The sequence below is a fragment of the Oncorhynchus tshawytscha genome, linkage group LG10 (assembly GCF_018296145.1).
Source record: "Oncorhynchus tshawytscha isolate Ot180627B linkage group LG10, Otsh_v2.0, whole genome shotgun sequence".
In the NCBI taxonomy this organism is placed as follows: domain Eukaryota; kingdom Metazoa; phylum Chordata; class Actinopteri; order Salmoniformes; family Salmonidae; genus Oncorhynchus; species Oncorhynchus tshawytscha.
In genome coordinates, this window is record NC_056438.1 from 9033119 (window position 1) to 9054291 (window position 21173).

The following is a 21173-nucleotide window of genomic DNA, read 5'->3' on the forward strand; positions in this document are numbered from 1 at the left end:
TAATCCAGATCCCTTGCCTCGCCGCCGCCCCCCCCAGGGCCTCTTCAGACCTCATACAGGACTGATTTAATTGAGCCTCTACAGGTGCACCACAAACTCATCACCCCACCCAACATGAGTGGGATGAGCTTTGAAGTGGCGTGTGTCTGAGTGATAAGACTTCTACAAATATATCCATCATCATCAGCTAACTATTGATGCGGCGGGTCGTTTCACCCAACTCAGCCCAACACTGGTCCACGGCTGATTCTGCATGTTGGGGACTTAAAGTAACTATGGTGACCAACTGAGGCTACACATAAGGCTGAGTCTGCATGTCGGGGACTTAAAGTAACTATGGTGACCAACTGAGGCTACACACAAGGCTGAGTCTGCATGTCGGGGACTTAAAGTAACTATGGTGACCAACTGAGGCTACACACAAGGCTGAGTCTGCATGTCGGGGACTTAAAGTAACTATGGTGACCAACTGAGGCTACACATAAGGCTGAGTCTGCATGTCGGGGACTTAAAGTAACTATGGTGACCAACTGAGGCTACACACAAGGCTGATTCTGCATGTCGGGGACTTAAAGTAACTATGGTGACCAACTGAGGCTACACACAAGGCTGAGTCTGCATGTCGGGGACTTAAAGTAACTATGGTGACCAACTGAGGCTACACACAAGGCTGAGTCTGCATGTTGGGGACTTAAAGTAACTATGGTGACCAACTGAGGCTACACACAAGGCTGATTCTGCATGTCGGGGACTTAAAGTAACTATGGTGACCAACTGAGGCTACACACAAGGCTGATTCTGCATGTCGGGGACTTAAAGTAACTATGGTGACCAACTGAGGCTACACACAAGGCTGATTCTGCATGTCGGGGACTTAAAGTAACTATGGTGACCAACTGAGGCTACACACAAGGCTGATTCTGCATGTCGGGGACTTAAAGTAACTATGGTGACCAACTGAGGCTACACACAAGGCTGATTCTTTAAACAACCGTTGCATTGGGCGGTCGGGTCGGCTTTAGTTGGAGATGTGTAGCGCTTTAGTCACCTGGGTACCCGCCTACTTAGCTGACACTCCACTCCTTGTACTCCGTGTCATATGCCAAAGATTGTGTTGATGTTTAGCAAGACAGGAGTGGAATGACAGCTAACTAACTGATACCCAGACCAGCACTTCACAGAGAATCACGAATAGCACTCCTGTCACCATCTGAATGACAGTGTTCCCCCGTCTCCGGTCTGTAGATTAACAGTGACACTGGGCCACGTTTAAGAGGTTCTGCTATAAGAGCACCAACAGGCTGCTGAAGGGGAGGACGGCTCATAATAACGGCTGGAACGTAGCGAATGGAATCAAACACATGTGTTTGAAACCATGTGTTTGATATGAATTCCACTCCAGCCATTACCGTGAGCCTGTCCTCCCCCAATTAAGGTGCCAGCCAACCTCCTGTGGTAGGTACACACACACACAGATGTAAGTACACCAGACCTGACAATACTTTAATGGATGGGTCTATACTGGTGACTCAAAGACAACCTCTCTGCTGTACAAATTGTGTTTTGCATCTCTGCGTGGGGCGCTACCAGCCTAACTTTCAAACGAGAAAGGACGGCTCCTGCCATATTTTTGTCATATCTTAGTCTGACCACTGGGGGGCGACCACTGACCAACCTAGACCTAATTATCTAACACAACTGACACTATTAACGAGACCAACCTAGACCGTAGGTCCACCTTGCACTTGACCCGTGTGTGTGTGTGTGTGATTTGACTATGTTAAAACAAACATTTTACTAGTCCCCACAAGGAAAAAGGCTATTTTAGGCTTAAAGGTCAGGATTACAATTAGGGAAAATAGGATTTTAAATGTTATGGGTTCCCCCAAGTATAGTAAAACAAACACGTGTGTGTCTCTACCAACCACTCCCCCAGCTTCAGTCCAGCAGAGAAGAGCATCAAACTACACCCCAGCTACAAACAACAAACAGCCCTGGTATGACTGAACGCTCACCTATACATCAATGACAAACAGTTGTACAACACTGTGTTATTTTGAACGCTTCCCTCACCCCAGTTTCAAACAACAAACAGCCCTGGTATAGGACCACCTTTGGCTTATGGGTCGTTCTGGCTCGGACGAGGCTTACTTACTCACCTTTTGCCTAACACAATCACTGCTGCTCGATAACTACTGCGAAGAGTCCATCTATAGTCAGGCATAGATTTAAGGGAAGGGGTAAAGGATATGCCTTCAAACGAAATGTGTCTTCCGCATTTAACCAAAACTCTGAATTAGAGTGGTGTGGGTGGCTGCCTTTGTTGTTGAGGCTTAACTGCCTTGCTCAAGGGAAGAACGTCAGATTTCTCCACCTTGCCAGCTCGGGGATTCAAACGAGCGTCCTTTCGGTTACCTGCTGCCCTTAATCTGCAGTGAAGATCTGCACAATAGTACGATTGAAATTTAAAGGCAAATGTTTCCACATTCGCAGAGATTGCATTCATGGTAAATGCTTCGTATGTCGGCTCAATCGGAGATTACCTTTCAATTTTACTCACGCTATAAAGTGGATCTTTGGGGATTCAATCTCGCCACGAGAACTTGTCTTCACATCTTTTTTACATTTCAGATGTGTAAGTAGTTTTCTGACCCGGCCTTCAGAGGAACCCAGCCCTCCACTACATGGTCCCTAGTGGGAAAACACAGTGAGAGATAGTCATTTAGTTCAGTTACCTTAACTAGGGACCATCTCCCCGTAAGACTCACTTCTCTCATTATGAAGTGCTTTCAGAGGCTAGTTAAGGATCATATCATCTTACCTGAGACCCTAAACCCACTACATTTTGCATACCGCCACAACCGATCCACAGGCAACGCCATCGCACTACACACTACCTTATCCCATCTGAACAAGATGAATACTTATGTAAGAATGCTGTTTGACTGTAGCTCCTTCAACACCTCCAAGCTTATCATTAAGATCAGGACCCTGGGTCTGAACCCCGCCCTGTGCAACTGGGTTCTGGACTTCCTGATGGGCTGACCCCAGGTGGTGACGGTAGGCAACAACACCTCCACTACGCTGTTCCTCAACATGAGGGTCCCACAGGGGTGCGTGCTCAGCTCCCTCCTGTACTCCCTGTTCACCCACATCTCCGCCTCAATTATTAAGTTTGCTGATGACAACAGTGGTGGGTCTGATTACCAACAATGACGAAACCGCCTACAGGGACGAGATGAGTGCACTCAGTGTGGTATCAGGAAAACAACTTCTCACTCAAGAACAAAACAAAAGGAGATTATCGTGGACTTCAGGAAACAGCAGACCCCTATTCACATCAAAGGGACAGCAGTGGAGAAGGTGGAAAGTTACGTTCCTCTGAGTACACATCACAGACAGCATGGTGAAGGAGCAACAGCGACTCTTCAACCTCAGGAGGCTGAAGAAATTTGGCTTGTCACCCAAAACCCTGACAAACTTTTACAGATGCACAATCGAGAGCATCCAGTTGGGCTGTATCACCTCCTGGTACGGCAACTGCACCGCCCGCAACCGCAAAGCTCTCCAGAGGGTGGTGCGTTCTGCACAACGCATCACCGGGGGCAAACTACCTGCCCTCCAGGACAACTACAACACCCGATGTCACAGGAAGGCCAGAAAGATCATCAAGGACAACAACCACCCGGACCATGGCCTGTTCACCCCAATATCATCCAGAAGGCGAGGTCAGTACAGGTGCATCAAAGCTGGGACGGAGAGACTGAAAAACAGCTTCTATCTCAAGACTGTTAAACAGCCACCACTAACAGAGAGGCTGCTGTCAACATACAGACTCAAACCTCTGGCCACTTTAATAAATGGACATAATAAAAGGTATCACTAGTCACTTTAAATAACCCCACTTTAATAATATTTACATACCCTACATTACTCATCTCATATGTACAGTTGAAGTCAGAAGTTTACATACACTTAGGTTGGCGTCATTAAAACTTGTTTTTCAACCACTCCACAAATTTCTTAACAAACTATAGTTTTTGCAAAATCTACTTTGTGCAGGACACAAGTAATTTTTCCAACAATTGTTTACAGACAGATTATTTCACTGTATCACAATTCCAGTGGGTCAGAGGTTTACATACACCTAGTTGACTGTGCCTTTAAACAGCTTGGAAAATTCCAGAAAATGTCATGGCTTTAGAAGCTTCTGATAAAGGATGTAAATCAGCCTGAGTCAATTGGAGGTGTACCTCTGGATGTATTTCAAGGTCTACCTTCAAACCCAGTGCCTCTTTGCTTGACATCATGGGAAAATCAAAAGAAATCAGCCAAGACCTCAGGAAAAAAAAAAAAATTGTAGACCTCCACAAGTCTGGTTCATCCTTGGGAGCAATTTCCAAAAGCCTGAAGATACCATGTTCATCTGTACAAACAATAGTACGCAAGTATAAACCATGGGACCATGTAGCCGTCATACCGCTCAGGAAGGAGACATGTTCTGTCTCCTAGAGATGAACGTACTTTGGTGCGAAAAGTGCAAATCAATCCCAGAACAACAGCGAAGGACCTTGTGAAGATGCTGGAGGAAACAGGTACAAAAGTATCTATATCCACATCGACATAACCTGATTGGCCGCTCAGCGAGGAAGAAGCCACTGCTCCAAAACTGCCATAAAAAAAGTCAGACTGCGGTTTGCAACTGCACATGGGGACAAAGATCGTACTTTTTCGATAAATGTCCTCTGGTCTGATGAAACAAAAATATAATATTTTGGCCATAATGACCATCGTTATGTTTGGAGGAAGAAGGGGGAGGCTTGCAAGCCCAAGAACACCATCCTAACCGTGAAGCACGGGGGTGGCGTCATGTTGTGGGGGTGCTTTGCTGCAGGAGGGACTGGTGCACTTCACAAAATAGATGGCATCATGAGGAAATAACATTGTGGATAAATCTCAAGACAATCAGTCAGGAAGTTAAAGCTTGGTCGCAAATGGGTCTTCCAAATGAACAATCACCCCAAGCATTACTTCCAAAGTTGTGGCAAAATGGCTTAAGGACAACAAAGTCAAGGTATTGGTGTGGCCATCACAAAGCCCCGACCTCAATACCATAGAAGATTTGTGGGCAGAACTGAAGAAGTGTGTTCGAGCAAGGAGGCCTACACACCTGACTCAGTTACACCAGCTCTGTCAGGAGGAATGGGCCAAAATTCACCCAACTTATTGTGGGAAGCTTGTGGAAGACTACCCAAAACATTTGACCCAAGTTAAACAATTTAAAGGCAATGCTACCAAATACTTTGAATTAAATAAAAGCTGAAATAAATCACTCTACTATTATTCTGACATTTCACATTCTTAAAATAAAGTGGTGATCCTAACTGACCTAAGACAGGGAATTTCTACTAGGATTAAATGTCAGGAATTGTGAAAAACAGTTTAAATGTATTTGGCTAAGGTGCATGTAAACTTCAGACTTCAACTGCATATACTGTATTCTATACCATCTATTGCATCTTGCCTTTGCAGCTCGGCCATCGCTCATCCATATATTTATATGTACATATTCTTATTCACCCCTTTAGATGTGTGTATAAGGTAGTTGTTGGGTAATTGTTAGATTACTTGTTAGATATTACTGCACGGTCGGAACTAGAACAAGCTACACTCGCATTAACATCTGCTAACCATGTGACCAATAATACTTGATTTGAAAACAAAGGTAATGGACTACAGGAGACAGCAGAGAGAGCATGCTCCCATCCACAGGGCTGCAGTGGAGGGTCAAGAGCTTCAAGTTCCTCAGCGTCCCTTCACACAGACTGTGTGGTGAAGGAAGCGGAAACAGCGCCTCTTCAACCATCAGGATGAAGAAATTCAGCTTGGTCCTTAAGACCCTCACAAACTTCTATATATGCAACATTGAGAGCATCATGAGAAGTAGGAGACAGTACAGGTGCATAAAAGCCGGGACTGAGAGACTGATAAAACAGCTTCCATCTCCAGGCCATCAGACTTCACCCACTATCTGACCTCTGCCCAGTACCCTGTCCTGGGCTTTTTCACGTAGAAAATTCAGTACCCTGGTTTGGTTTCCTGGAGCTTGTTTGTGAGAATAGTACAGAATAAGTTCATCTTTCACAAAACCTGAAAAACAACAGTTTCATGTTGCGATTAGCAAGATGCACATTCTACATGACATTAGCGAGCTATTTTTAGAACCTGGTACTCTGGTCCTGGACCCGTTACTCAAAAAGGTTCAGGATTTGTTTCACACATGCTTTATAGCGCAAATCAGGGTACCAAACACTCCACGATCCGGATCATAAAGGGATATGTGAAAGCATCCTTAGTCAATGTTGGCCAGGGGCGGCAGGGTAGCCTAGTGGTTAGAGCATTGGACTAGTTGGACTGAAAGGTTGCAAGTTCAAATCCCCAAGCTGACAAGGTACAAAACCCACTGTTCCTAGGCTGTCATTGAAAATAAGAATTTGTTCTTAACTGACTTGCCTAGTAAAATTAAATGTTACTATCCGGGTACCTTAGGGACTGCTGCCATATGTACATAGTCAATAAACACTGGTCACTTTGTTTACATACTGTATTCTAGTCATGGCTCATCCTGCATAACGGCAGATAGCCTAGTGGTTAGAGAGTTGGGCCAGTAACCGAAAGGTTGCTAGATCGAATCCCTGAGCTGACAAGGTAAAAATCTGTCTTTCTGCCCCTGAACAAGGCAGTTTACCCACTGTTCCTAGACCCAACATTGTAAATAAGAATATGTTCTTAACTGACTTGCCACATAAAAACTACTGCTGTACATACCTGTTTTATTCATATACTGTTTATAATAAACTTTGAGTGAGAGATTTGCATAGAGTATTGTAGCCCTTGACCATGACTCCGTATAAGAGTCATTGAAAGAAGGGGTCTTCTGTATGGGTGGAGTTTATAGTTAAGAGCCCCGACGCTCGGTCTGAACATTGACACTCATCTCTTGCTGTACGTTTTTTGGATGCCTAATGTCCTTATTTCATAACCTCGAGAAATAATAGTCAAACAAAAAGGTTAAATTGATAAGACGCCTTTTATTGGGTTAGAACTCCCACACGGCCATAACTCCATGTCACAGCGCGTGTTTACAGAAGACCGACTGATGACGGGACTACCTGGGATAATTAGCACACGGCATCTCCCAACACCTGTGTGTAATCGGAAGGTGGACGCCACAAACGTGTTGCTACTGAAAAATACTGGTCGGCTGCAATTGTGTTAAAACTGTTTAGAGGAAGTGTGATTTCTGTTTCTAGAACAGTACCACAATTGAGAATCAATTCATGTTTAGATGGAGTATTTTGGCTTAATTTACAATTTAGCCATTTATCAGACGCTCTTATCCAGAGCAACTTACAGTAGTAGCAAGTGCAGACATTTTTTCCCCCCCACAACCTTAGCATTGCAAGTGCTAACTGAGCCACATGGCTTCCAGAGCCAATTCACCTTTAAACAGAACATGGAGTAACATTAGGCTCCTTTCAGGCCATTATTGTGCTAGGACTACCAGTCACAGAAATAAGATACCATAGGGAGTATGTAGGAGGACCCGGATACTGTGTACAAGGCGAACTATTGTGTGTGTGTGTGTGTGTGTGTGTGTGTGTGTGTAGGACCTGGATACTGTGTACGAGGCTAACTATGGTATGAGTGTCTGTGTACAACCCTGATTTCTAAGGGGTCTTTGGGCTGGTTTGCTAACTACCTCTCTCAGAGTGCAATGTGTAAAGTTAGAAACTCTGTCTCAGCCACTGCCTCTCGCCAAGGGAGTACCCCAAGGCTCGATCCTAGGCCCCACGCTCTTCTCAATTTACATCAACATAGTGCCGGGCAGTAGGAAGCTCTCTCATCCATTTACATGCAGATACACTCTTATACTCAGCTGGCCCCTTCCCGGATTTTGTGTTAAATGCTCTACAACAAAGCTTTCTTAGTGTCCAACAAGCTTTCTCTACCCTTAACCTTGTTCTGAACACCTCCAAAACAAACAAAGGTCATGTGGTTTGGTAAGAAGAATGCCTCTCTCCCCACAGGTGTGATTACTACCTCTGAGGGTTTAGAGATTGAGGTAGTCACCTCATACAAGTACTTGGGAGTATGGCTAGATGGTACACTGTCCTTCTCTCAGCACATATCAAAGCTGCAGGCTAAAGTTATTTTTAGACTTGGTTTCCTCTACTGGAATCGCTCCTCTTTCACCACAGCTGCCAAACTAACCCTGATTCAGATGACCATCCTAACCATGCTTGATTACAGACACGTAATTTATAGATAAGCAGGTAAGGGTGCTCTCGAGCGGCTAGATGTGCTTTACCATTAGGCCATCAGATTTGCCACCAATGCACCTTATAGGACACATCACTGGCCTCTATACTCCTCTGTAAACTGGTCACCTCTGTATACCCGTCGCAAGACCCACTGGTTGATGCTTATTTATAAAACCCTCTTAGTCCTCACTCCCCCTATCTGAGATATCTACTGCAGCCCTCATCCTCCACATACAACACTCGTTCTGCCAGTCACATTTTGTTAAAGGTCCCCAAAGCACACAACCCTGGGTCGCTGCTCTTTTCAGTTCTCTGCAGATAGCGACTGGAACGAGCTGCTACAAACACTCAAACTGGACAGTTTTATCTCAAACTCTTCATTCAAAGACTCAATCATGGATACTGACAGTTGTATCTGCATTGTGTGATGTATTGTCTCCACCTTCTTGCCCTTTGTGCTGTTGTCTGTGCCCAATAATGTTTGTACCATGTTTTGTGCTGCTACCATGCTGTGTTGTCGTCTTGGGTCTCTATGTACGTTTGTGTTGTCTCTCTTGTTGTGAATTGTCCTATATTTATATTGTATTTATTTTAATCCCAGGCCCCCGCCGGAAGCCTTTTGGTAGGCCGTCATCGTAAACAAGAATGTATTTAACTAGGCATGATAAGAAAAGGTTAAATAAATAAAAAAGTTAGCCTCATACACATTATCCAACTATGGTACGAGTGTGTGTGTGATATCAGGTCAACAAAAGGTCACAGGCTGTACTGCAAGTCATTATGCTGAACACTGAAGTAGCAATATCATCATACTGTTCCCATTAACACACCATGATTGCATCCCAAATGGCACCTATTCCCTACATAGTGAACTACTACTATGGACCAGTAGTGGACTATAGAGTGAATAAGGTGCCATTTTCAGATGCAACACATCAGTTGCATCCTCCTCACCAGACACCCATGTCCCACCTCAGGACTGGTCCAGAACACCAGCCACCGACCAACAGCCTTCATCCTCCTCACCTTGATCTTTATATGATTTTTCTTCTTCTCCCCTACAGCAAATCATCACAAAAAAAACATCCCTTCATCTGAAATTCCGTTATTTTCCCAAAGTATGCTGAAGTTACACATGCAATACAAAAGAATCATGGCTGTTCCTTAAAACCTTTGGAATAACACCTAAACCTATCGCCGTGGTCTTTGAGCAGGTTGTGAAGGGAAGGTAGAGCCATGTACCGAGTGGTGGTGTAGTGCAGAGCTGCTCAAAAAAAGTCTTCCCTCGGGGCGGTTCTAAGCCAACCTCGCCAGAAGTCTTCCCTCGGGGCGGTTCTAAACCAACCTCGCCGGAAGTCTTCCCTCGGGGCGGTTCTAAGCCAACCTCGCCGGAAGTCTTCCCTCGGGGCGGTTCTAAACCAACCTCGCTCGAAGTCTTCCAAGAGAAACTTTCCCTTTCTGTTTGTGCTCATCAACTGTAACATGACAATCTTTCCTTCCTCCTAACGTTGAGAAATAACTCGTTGACAAAGACAACCAGCCGTTTACCTGCATTTTTTCATCTTTATTAATCTTTTTTTTTTGTATTGAAATTCATACTTTGTGTTGTCAGGACTTTCCAACTCAAAAATCACAAAAAAGAAAATGATTTATGTAAATCCACTCGGCGGACAATTCTTATTGGTTGACCCAGCGTGCACGTGGCCTGTGATTAGTCAACTTGACCTCAAGTCCCGCCCATTCATTTGAACCTCCCCTAGACACTGAGCTAAAGACAGACAAGTATGAACGCCAAAATGGCACCCTATTGCCCATGTGGTGCACTAGCACTGGGAGCCCCATGGGCCCTGATCAAAAGTAGGGCACTATACGAAGGAATATGGGTGCCATTTTGGAATTCATTTCCAATTCCCGTTTTGACCACAGGCTACGGCAACCCAAGAGAGACAAAACAACTTTGCTCCTCGAGAGACAAAATAAATGAGATTTAAATTTTAAAACAGAGCCTGATCAGGTGTTTATATAAACACGATTGAACCAACAAGAGTTCAACATGATGCTTCCATTCTTTCAGTACTGAGAGGCCGCGTCCCAAACGGGACCCTGTTCCTTATTTAGTGCACTACTTTTGACCTGAGCCCGTAGGGTTCTGGTTAAAAGTAGAACACTGTACGGGGAACAGGGTGCCATTTGAGATGCAAGCCAGAGAGAACAGCCTTGTTCCAAACTCTAAAATACCCAAACCCCTACACCCTTGTTCACTTACAACCATCAAAACGGTTCAAATGCTCACCATACAAGACCTACCTTTCAGATCCAGGTTCTGATATGGGGGCTAGAACCTCAATCTTTTCACCCACAAGGGGTTAGGGGATAGGAGAGAGGAGTAACTGGTTTGGAACCAGACCCATGAGGAATAAAAACCGCTCTACACAGAGAATGTTTATGATGTCATAAGAGGAAATTTAGGCAGGTCTGTAGGTGGTTATCAATAAAAACGTCACAATCCTGTGCAGAGTGTTCGAGTTGGCTGCTAGGGGGGCAAGGAGACCCCTAGCTCCACTAAAAACATTGACAACTATGTGCCATTTTTAGGGATTGCTAAATAACTGTTTTCATCAACTCTTGAAGAGCATAGTCAAGAGATATACAGCAAGTAACTGCATGCTTTCATGGTCAATAAACATCAAATGATCATGTTTTTTTGATATGCGAGAGTAGCCTATTAATTTGACATGTAGCAAAATCGATTTCCAGACAACATAATTTAGCTTGCTTCATCAGAGATTAGGCTTGTGGAAAGAGCTTGACATGGACAAGTCCTCATCTTGGTAAAGTGGACTACGGTCACCTCCACTAGAGGACAAGCAAATCAAACAATATCTCGATATAGCAATCTAGTTTATACACTGAAAGTTAGCTAGGCACATTGACGCAATCTGCCGTTAGCTAGGCACATTGACGCAATCTGCCGTTAGCTAGGCACATTGACGTGTTACATCAATTTCTATCACATCTGTCAGCAGCAATGGGGATTAAAACACTCTTAAAAACAATGTTGTAAAGGGGATAATGTTAGCTAACGTTACTAGGTAGGCCTATGTTGGTTGGGGGAAAAGTACATTAGGTCTACTTACCACTATGTTTAGCCAACTGTACAACGTTTCTACCAGTAGCTAGCAAAGTAAACATTATCAACCAACAGTACATCTGCAAATGCCCCCTTCTGCTGCTTGACAGGCAGAGCCCACAACTGATGGGAAATTAACCTAAACCACTCATACTTGTCAGGTAATAGCTCTCCTTTCGATCACTCAAATATCCAATCAATGGTGGTCAATATTGAGATATATCGTGAAGCTACCCTCGCGTATCTGAAATTCCATGATCAATTGATGTTTACTGATCACGGAAAGTATGCAGTTAATTTAGAACTGATGATAAAGGCAAATGTGGAATAATCTGACGTTTGTATTTTTGACTCTGGGCTTCAAGAGGAGATGATATTACAACCAAATAGTTCACATTTATTTAACAACCCCTTGAAAACGACACGCAGTTGTCAACGGTTTAAGTGGAGCCAGGAGTCTCCTTGCCCCCTCAGCAGGCGATTCAAAACCTCTGCACCGTATTGTGACATTTTATTGATAACGACCTATTGAACAGAGTCATTATGATGTCATATTGTAACCAGAGGTACGTAGATGTACAGAGTTCTAGAACGGACAACTGTCTGTCATCCATGTTGGCACCGGGTCATTCTATAGCAACAAGAACATTCTTAGTTGGATTCCAATTAGAATGGTAATGTTGTGGAACATTCCGGCACAAACATGGCAGCCATGAAAAGTATAAATGCAGATCTCAAAATGGCACCCTACTTCCTATGTAGTGCACTACTTTGGACCAGGTAGTGCACAATGAAAGTGGAACGGGGTGTCATTTGCGATTTGCCTGTTGCAATATCATGGAGTTTTTAGGTGCCAACATGGCAACCATGAAAAAGGTTGGTAAATCTCAGAGTTTCTCGTTACTCTGTATATGTACGTCTCGGTGTGCATCCGAAAAGGTACCCTGTTCCCTATGGACTCAAGCCCATGGGCCCTGGTCAAAAGTAGTGCACTACATAGGGAATAGCGTGCAATTTGAGACACTACCTTTACAGTGTACATGGAGCAGCAGCTCCCTCGAGAGGGTTTTATTCATACTGACACCCCCCACCCTGTCCCTTAGTTAACCATCAAACAAACAGAAAATCTAAATAAAAGTCCCCCCACCCTCCTATGGGTTTCTACCTACACGCCCTGGACCTGTGTGTGTTGTTCGGTGTGTGTGTGTGTGTTCCGGACGAGGCCGCCAGAGTCTCTGCGAGGGTGTGTGAGATCGTGCTTGTGTGTGCGTGGGCGCTCCCTGGGGGTGAGGGGGACTCCTAGTATTTCACTCCTGGAATGAACTCCTTCGCATCGGGGTTCAAGTTGCTCTTCCTCTGCAGGGAGACATGGAGTGATGGCGAGATTTTAAAAAAGGAGAAGAGAAAGTGAGAACCATGCAATTGTACAAAACTCATTTTTACAAGATGGCGGTCTACTGTTGTACATGTGTGTTCTCTGATGCGTGTGTGTGTTCCGCTGTGTCTCCTCACCGCCATCTCCTCTGCGTTTCCTCCATCGCTGACTGACAGGCCATTAAGCTGCTGCTGGATCTGACCCACCCCCGAGGGGAGGTCCCTGGCTGGGATGAACCAATCCTGGTCCTCCTCATCCAACATCTCCTGGAAACAACGCTCCAAGAACTCCTGCTCCAACAACTCCTCTTCAACCTGACAGAGACAGAGAGACATAGCTATCATCCACAACCGTTGCTGATGCGTGTGTAAGATTGAGCACACTGCCATGCAATCTCCATAGACACACATTGGCAGTAGAATGGCCTTACTGAAGAGCTCAGTGACTTTCAACATGCCACCTTTCCAACAAGTCAGTTCGCCAAATTTCTGCCCTGCTAGAGCTACCCCGGTCAACTGTAAGTGCTGTTATTGTGAAGTGGAAACGTGTAGGAGCAACACCAGCTCAAGTGCAAAGTGACAGGCCACACAAGCTCACAGAACGGGACCGCTGAGTGCTGAAGCATGGAAAAAAAAACATCTGTCCTCAGTTGCAACATTCACTACGGAGTTCCAAAATGCCTCTGGAAGCAACGTCAGCACAAGAACTGTTTGTCGGGAGCGTCATGAAACGGGTTTCCATGGCCGAGCAGCCGCACACAAGCCTGAGATCACCATGTGGAATGCCAAGCATCGGCTGAAGTGGTGTAAAGCGCGCCTCCATTGGACTCTGGAGTAGTGGAAACACGTTCTCTGGAGTGATGATCACACTTCACCATCTGGCAGTCCGGACAAACGAATCTGGGTTTGGCGGATGCCAGGAGAACACTACCTGCCCGAATGCATAGTGACAACTGTAAAGTTTAGTGGAGGAGGAATAATGGTCTGGGGCTATTTTTCATGGTTAGGGCTAGGTCCCTTGGTTCCACTGAAGGAAAATCTTAACGCTAAAATGACATTCTAGACAATTCTGAGCTTCCAAGTTTGAGGAAGGCCCTTTCCTGTTTCAGCATGACAATGCCCCCATGCACAAAGTGAGGTCCATAAAGAAATGGTTTTGTCGAGATCGGTGTGGAAGAACTTGACTGACCTGCAGAGCCCTGACCTCAACCCCATCGATCCTTTGGGATGAATTGGAACGCCGACTGCGAGCCAGCCCTAATCGCTCAACATCAGTACCTGACCTCACTAATGCTCTGTGGCATTAGTCCCCACAGCAATGTGCCAGCATCTAGTGGAAAACCTTCCCAGAAGAGTGGAGGCTGTTGTAACAGCAAGGGGGGGAGGGGGGCAACTCCATATTAATGCCCATGTTTTTGGAATGAGATGTTCAACAAGCAGGTGTTCACATACTTTTGGTCATGTAGTGTACATGGAGGGAGAGGGGGGGGGTGAGAGCGAAATAACACACCAGGAACTCTTCAGACACTAGTAGTAGTTTATCAGTGAGCCAGGGTGAAATGATCTGTTCTCAGTGCCCAGTATAGAAAGGGAGGGAGAGCGAGATAGACGAAGGATGAAGGCTCGTCTTACTGTAATGAGATATCCTCATTACACTAAAAAAAACATTACACAACACACAGAGAGAATGGTGTGTGGTTGGATTCCACCTCTAAAGGGTTTCCTCTTGATAAGACAGACATCAAGCAGACACATCTGGGACTAACTGTCTGTGTGTGTACACCAACCTGTCTGTTGTAAACATCCTCGTTCTCCATCCACATGTACTCAGCAAAGGGATCGTCTCCTCCCTGATCCCCCTCTCCTGGATGCCCATTTGCTACAGGCTCCTTGCCTTCCTTCCCCGGAGCCCCACCCCCCGGCGTCTTCACTACCTCGGGACCACTCATCTCCGACGGCTCTGATGGGACCGGAGAGATTAAGAAGCATGGTTACACACATTTCTGAGTAATACTGGCATTGTGACAACCCTACCAGTGTTTCCACTGCAGTCATTAAGCTGTGCCGCTGCGCACAGGGCGGGAAATTAACACCAGCTAAATGCTTGTAGATTTCCTCATTGGCTGGTGGTCACAGAGCATTTTTTTGCTTGGCCATATGCATGGTCTAATCTGTTAAAATAATTTTACAAATAATTGTACTAATATGTTATTGGGCAAATTCCCCCCCCCCCATTCATTTGAGTACAATATCCTTTTAAAAAGTCCCCACTGAACTCTACAGTCTACCTCCACCTTTAAAACCTAAATAGGCCAATTCACTAAACATCACATTGACAACCAGCCTGAGAAACACAAGGAGGCAGTTCTGCAGGAGTTTCTATAAAACAACAATGTAGACAAACAACATCCATAAACATAGTAGAACACTGCAACTCACAGACAATAGAACACCATGACATAACAGAAGGCCTGTGAATTCTCTCGTCTGTTATCTTTAGAACGGCCCTAAATGACACCAGGACTGTACAAACTATAAATCACTGACAAACTAAAGCACATCAGACAAACTGTCTGGTAGATGGAGGAATGAAGTAGCCAGGCCAGGGATTTACATTTTATTTATTTTTTAAAGGTGGCACTGACATACATACATACATATTCCACAAATCTAACGTAGAAGGAATATAACCAATCTAAAACACAAAAGCTAATCAAAAAATGTTACTACTACACTTCTAATTTTTGCAATTTGAAGTAGGTACTAAAGTGCCTATGTTTTGTTGCTAGTAGATAAAGATCAAATCTAATTTCATTCATCATATGCTTGGTAAACAAACAGGTGTAGACTAACAGGGTTATGCTTACAGGGCCCAAAATACAAATGTAAAGTGATATGTCGTATTGGGACTTTTAGTTGGAAGCATGAAACCAATCAACATTTTTAAAAGCAACCTAATTATGCAATATTCCCTTTAAGGTCTGAAAAGGCACTCTCCCTCGGGGTAAATCAGGAGTATTTTTCTGGTTGCCTTACGATTATGATCCCTCACCCAAGTAACCATTTTCATCTACACACCGAGGAAGAACCAGAAAGACCAGACTTGTGGAACTATTTGTATTTTGGTTGTCACCTGAAGAAAGAAAATCAACCACAGGGGCAACCACAGAGGTTGTTGATGATTGCTCATTGGTCATGTCTGGCAATAGGGCTGAATATCAACCCCTGAGCCATGCCTAGAATGGTAGAACAGTGGTTCAAGCTCCATACTGATTTCATTTATAGTTAAGGCTGAATGTAAGATTGAGATAAGCACTTATAATAAAGAAAGGAAAATAGTAAAGGTTCATTATACTTTGCATGCATTGATGGTAATAGGAATTGTATGAGGTATGATCGGATTGGGGATGGTAAATTGGCCATGTTCTGTTATGATCTCCACTCCGCACAGCCAGAAGAGGACTGGCCACCCCTCATTAGTTCCCGTCTTGGTCTCTTCCTAGATTTTGGCCTTTCTAGGGAGTTTATCCTAGCCACCGTACTTCTACACCTGCATTGCTTGCTGTTTGGAGTTTTAGGCTGGGTTTCTGTACAGCACTTTGAGATATCAGCTGATCAAAGAATGGCTATATAAATACATTTGATTTGATTAAATTAGAATTTGGACCAACGCCTGGCCTGTGTAGTCCATTGGTTAGTGACTCGGACCCCTGGCTCGAGACAACATGGCTACCTTTCCTGTCTCAATTAAATACAACGAATATATATATATATATTTTAAAGAATTAGCACCAGTGTCGTCAGAATACAGTTCAACCACAGGTGGCTGATGGAAAGTCTAGTAGAAGCTCCACACGGAGAAGCAATGTAATCGAACCGTTTCCTATATTATATACACACACACACACACACTTCTACTACGTTACACTCATTCCCTGTCATTCAGAGGGAGAACAAAAGAACACATTGTGAATGAGGCAGCGACGCCTCTACTTGAGGGGAAAACACCACATTTTCAAAATATATATTTTTCAGTCGTCAATAAAACGTGTACGGCCATGGACCGGTGCTTATGTAATACAGCTAGTCAGAGACCTGCGTGACATTGCAGAGGATTGCACTGCCTGTGTGAATGCTATAGCAAGCTATATCTGAAAGTTAAATACGTAGTAAGCTACAATAGCTAGTTGCTCTTCGAGACAGCAATCCTAACGTGGACAGCTAGCTACACTGCCAGTCCTTGTACATTAGCGAGCTTGCTACTGCAGTGCAGGACAATTTGCTAACTTCACATGAAGCCACGTGTTTCCTTTATTTAGCGATCAACAATGCCAAAATGGCACACCTGTGTATGGAATAGCTACTGCGTATTTCTAGCTGGTTAGCCATCACTGGTAAATATAGTTAGTCTGATGCTATTTGTATTGGGGTCAACGTGTTGTTGTGTAACTTATTAACCACGCTGCATGCAGGGAGGGGCTTGCTCGTGTATGTATACAATGCTAAATCTAAACACGTTATTAACCATTGGTTATTGACGGCCTCGTTAAAAGCTTAACTTAATTCTGCTAAGATAAGTCTTATGGGGGGGCAGTTTAGCTATAGGTTTGTGGTGATGGGATTTAACGATAGCTAACGACGCTACATCAACCTGCCTTCCATTGCCATCTGGCTAATAAACCAGTCTCACACCTTACCAAAACACCTTCCTAGCTAAGAATGGAAAACAAATGGTGGCTAACATCATCGAGGTTGGCCGCACATGAAGTGACGACCAACAAAAACTACACATGAAATTAGCGCGCTAGCTGTGAAAATGATTGTGAGGGCTTAGCTAGGCAATGCTAGCTACAACATGCTACCACCACCATGGGATGGGCCTGCATGGAAAACATAAAGAAACTAAAGGAGTTAGCTGGCTAAAGGAGTTAGCTAGTTAAAGGAGTTAGCTAGTTAAAGGAGTTAGCTAACAGAGGCTAACGGTCACGAAAAAAAAAGAAAAAGTTTAACGGTAAACATATTTTGAAACGGCTGGTATTAGAACGTATTTCCCACAAACACACGTAACAATGGCAATGTCAGATCTCAGAATGTCAGAACGCAAGGCTAACAATGGCAATGTCAGATCTTAGAATGTCAGAACGCAAGGCTAACAATGGCAATGTCAGATCTTAGAACGGCAGAACGCAAAGCTAACAATAGGTTCGAGTTCCATTCCCATCTGGGTTGATGCGTCAGAGACGCAATTAGCTAAGCTAGGCTAGCTGGCATTTAGCTAGGTCAGTGCATGGCATTTCGCACGGAATCGGGCCAAGACGCAATATTTAGTTGTTTTCAAATATTTGGCTGTGAAATCCACGTTAAAATTTTTTTAAAAAACTAACGGCGGGTGTTCTAGAGTCATACCTGGCATCCCCTGCTTCAGTGTTTCCTCTTTTCTTTTTTTTTCTTTTTAAATACAAAATAAAAAAACGTATTTCCAACACACTCGTAGGCTAGCTAACGTTAGTTAGCTAAATACATTAGGAACACGGTGGTCATGTGGTCTAGGCTTGGACAAACAGCCAACAAGCGCCCTCCCCTGCCTCTCACCAAAACACACACTTGCGTGGCTAACATTAAAACGAGTGGAGTGGTAAGAGAGACAAAGTCAGCGGGAGGTATATGTTGAACAATAAATATAAAATATTACCGTATAGCGGACACTATTAAAACGTGTAAATGGTGACAAACATGTTATAGCTAGCTAGTAGCAGAGTAAACAATGCTTAACAGACAAGTGCGAGTGTTTTGACTAAACTCACCAACTACCTACATCCTTTATCGTTATCTAGCTTTGTTTGGATATTCAACAGTCAAGCAAAGCGAACGATACGGGCTTGCCAAGTTAAGATTGAAAACACAGCCACAGCTGTTAGCAACCTACGATAGCCGCTAACCTATAAATAGGTAACGTTACTCACCAACCAAGTTGAAATGTGGTAAACAAACCCCGTAGTAAAAACTAAACGGCAGCTCCTATGAAAGCGGCTCCTCAATTGCCGAAATAACCCCCAGAACAAAACAATTTAACACATCCAATTTTAAGATTCGTAAATATGCGTCTTTGTCCGTTTTTCCCCGTTATAGTCCATAGAGAAAGAGCCTCGAAAATCACGATTTGTGCCACAACCGCGAGCCAGGAAAACGGTCACGTGGTACCGATTGTACAACTGTACACACCGACTATTGGTGGGAACGGAAATCAGTCAACTCCTTTTACTGACATCACTGGTATGGAGTAAAACAAGAAACAGCCCCCTTTTTCATTCACAGACGGAGTAAAAAACAATGTGCAATCTGGTAAAGTAGGGCATATGTATATATATAGTCATTGGGCGGGCTACACATTATTTCCTCCTTACCCTAATTGTATTCCTGGTGCCTTTATAATACGTTTCAAGTTAATTATTTCCTGGTCTAAACTGTGACGAATACCATATCAACAAGTACGGTCTTTACTAATCCTTTCATATGTGATTGTCCAAGAGAGTAGAGGAAAAAAGTAAATTCAAGACTATTGAGATTCTGCTAAATGGCAATGGTTGAAATGCATTATCTTTAACAGTCAGCAGAGGGCGCCACAAATACATATTTTAACAGCATGGGAGGTGTTTGTGAGAGAGAGATCACTTCATGGAACACAAAGCTTTCACTATCTCATCCTGGAATATCCTAGGCTTGGAGTCCTCTGCCTTTGGCCTAAAGAGCAGGAACCTGGATTTCACCAAAGAAATCAGAAATACAGACAATGTCATCCAACAAGAAACATGGTATAGCGGAGATGATCCCACTGGTTGCCCTCTGGGTTACAGAGAGCTGGTAGTCCCATCCACCAAACTACCAGGCGTGAAACAGGGAAGGGACTCAGGGAGTATACTAATTCGGTATAGAGCAGACCTAACCCACTCAATGAAATTAATCAAAACAGGAAAAATTTACATTTGTCTAGAAATTCAAAAGGAAATTACCACAAAAGAGAAATATGTCCTCCTGTGTGCTACCTATATCCCCCCACTAGAATCCCCATACTTTAATGAAGACAGCTTCTCCTTCCTGGAGGGGGAAATCAATCATTTCCAGGCCCAGGGACATGTTCTAGTCTGTGGCGACCTAAATGCCAGAACTGGACAAGAACTTGACACCCTCAGCACACAGGGGGACAAACACCTACCTGGAGGTGACAGCATTCCCTCCCAAATATGCCCCCCTAGACACAACAATGACAAAACGTCTCACAACGTCTGCACCATAGTCAATGGTAGGCTTCAATGAGACTAGCAGAACCCACTGGATTCTCCAATTACATTGAATGAACTACAGGACAAAATACAAACCCTCCAACCCAAAAAGGCCTGTGGTGTTGATGGTACACTGAATGAAATTATAAAATATACAGACTACAAATTCCAATTGGCTATACTTAAACTTTTTAACATCATCCTCAGCTCTGGCAGCTTCCCCAATATTTGGAACCAAAGCCTGATCACCCCAATCCACAGAAGTGGAGACAATTTTACCCCAATAACTACTGGGGAATATGTGTCAACAGCAACCTTTGGAAAATCCTCTGCATTATCATTAACAGCAGACTTGTACATTTCCTCAGACTCATACATAAAATCAAAATCCCATGCACCGAATACAACAAGTGTAGACCTTACCGTGAAAAGCTTACTTACAAGCCCTTAACCTGTTAAGCCTCCCCCCTACTTTTTCTTACAAGCCCTTAACCTGTTAAGCCTCCCCCTACTTTTTCTTACAAGCCCTTAACCTGTTAAGCCTCCCCCTTTTTTCTTACAAGCCCTTAACCTGTTAAGCCTCCCCCTACTTTTTCTTACAAGCCCTTAACCTGTTAAGCCTCCCCCTACTTTTTCTTACAAGCCCTTAACCTGTTAAGCCTCCCCCTACTTTTTCTTACAAGCCCTTAACCTGTTAAGCCTCCCCTACTTTTTCTTACAAGCCCTTAACCTGTTAAGCCTCCCCCTACTTTTTCTTACAAGCCCTTAACCTGCAGCTGTACACAGCCCATCTGTAAATAGCCAACCTACCTAAGCCTCCCCCCATACTTTTTTTACAAGCCCTTAACCTGTTAAGCCTCCCCCCTACTTTTTCTTACAAGCCCTTAACCAACAGTGCAGTTCAATGACTGGAACGAATTGTAAAAATCGCTGAAGTTGGAGACTTATATCTCCCTCACTAACTTTAAGCATCAGCTATCTGAGCAGCTAACTGATCACTGCAGCTGTACACAGCCCATCTGTAAATAGCCCATCCAATCTACCTACCTCATCCCCACATTGTTT

The 21173-nt window shown here is 44.1% G+C and overlaps 1 protein-coding gene across 2 annotated transcripts; it reads right to left on the bottom strand.

Annotated features, from left to right (window-relative positions):
- Positions 1 to 9873: 9873 nt before the first annotated feature.
- Positions 9874 to 19048, bottom strand: LOC112239719 (polyadenylate-binding protein-interacting protein 2B). 2 transcript variants are annotated; one of them, XM_024408150.2, is made up of 4 exons: positions 18792 to 19048; positions 14616 to 14788; positions 12967 to 13143; positions 9874 to 12810 (listed from the first exon to the last, which is right to left on the bottom strand). In XM_024408150.2, exons 2-4 carry the CDS (start codon positions 14775 to 14777, stop codon positions 12754 to 12756), a joined length of 396 nt encoding a protein of 131 aa, XP_024263918.1. In that variant the 5' UTR covers positions 14778 to 14788; positions 18792 to 19048; the 3' UTR covers positions 9874 to 12753. The 2 variants fall into 2 exon arrangements, with proteins under 2 accessions (XP_024263918.1, XP_024263917.1); XM_024408149.2 differs by lacking the exon at positions 18792 to 19048 and adding an exon at positions 18235 to 18387.
- Between the last annotated feature and the right edge of the window lie 2125 nt (positions 19049 to 21173).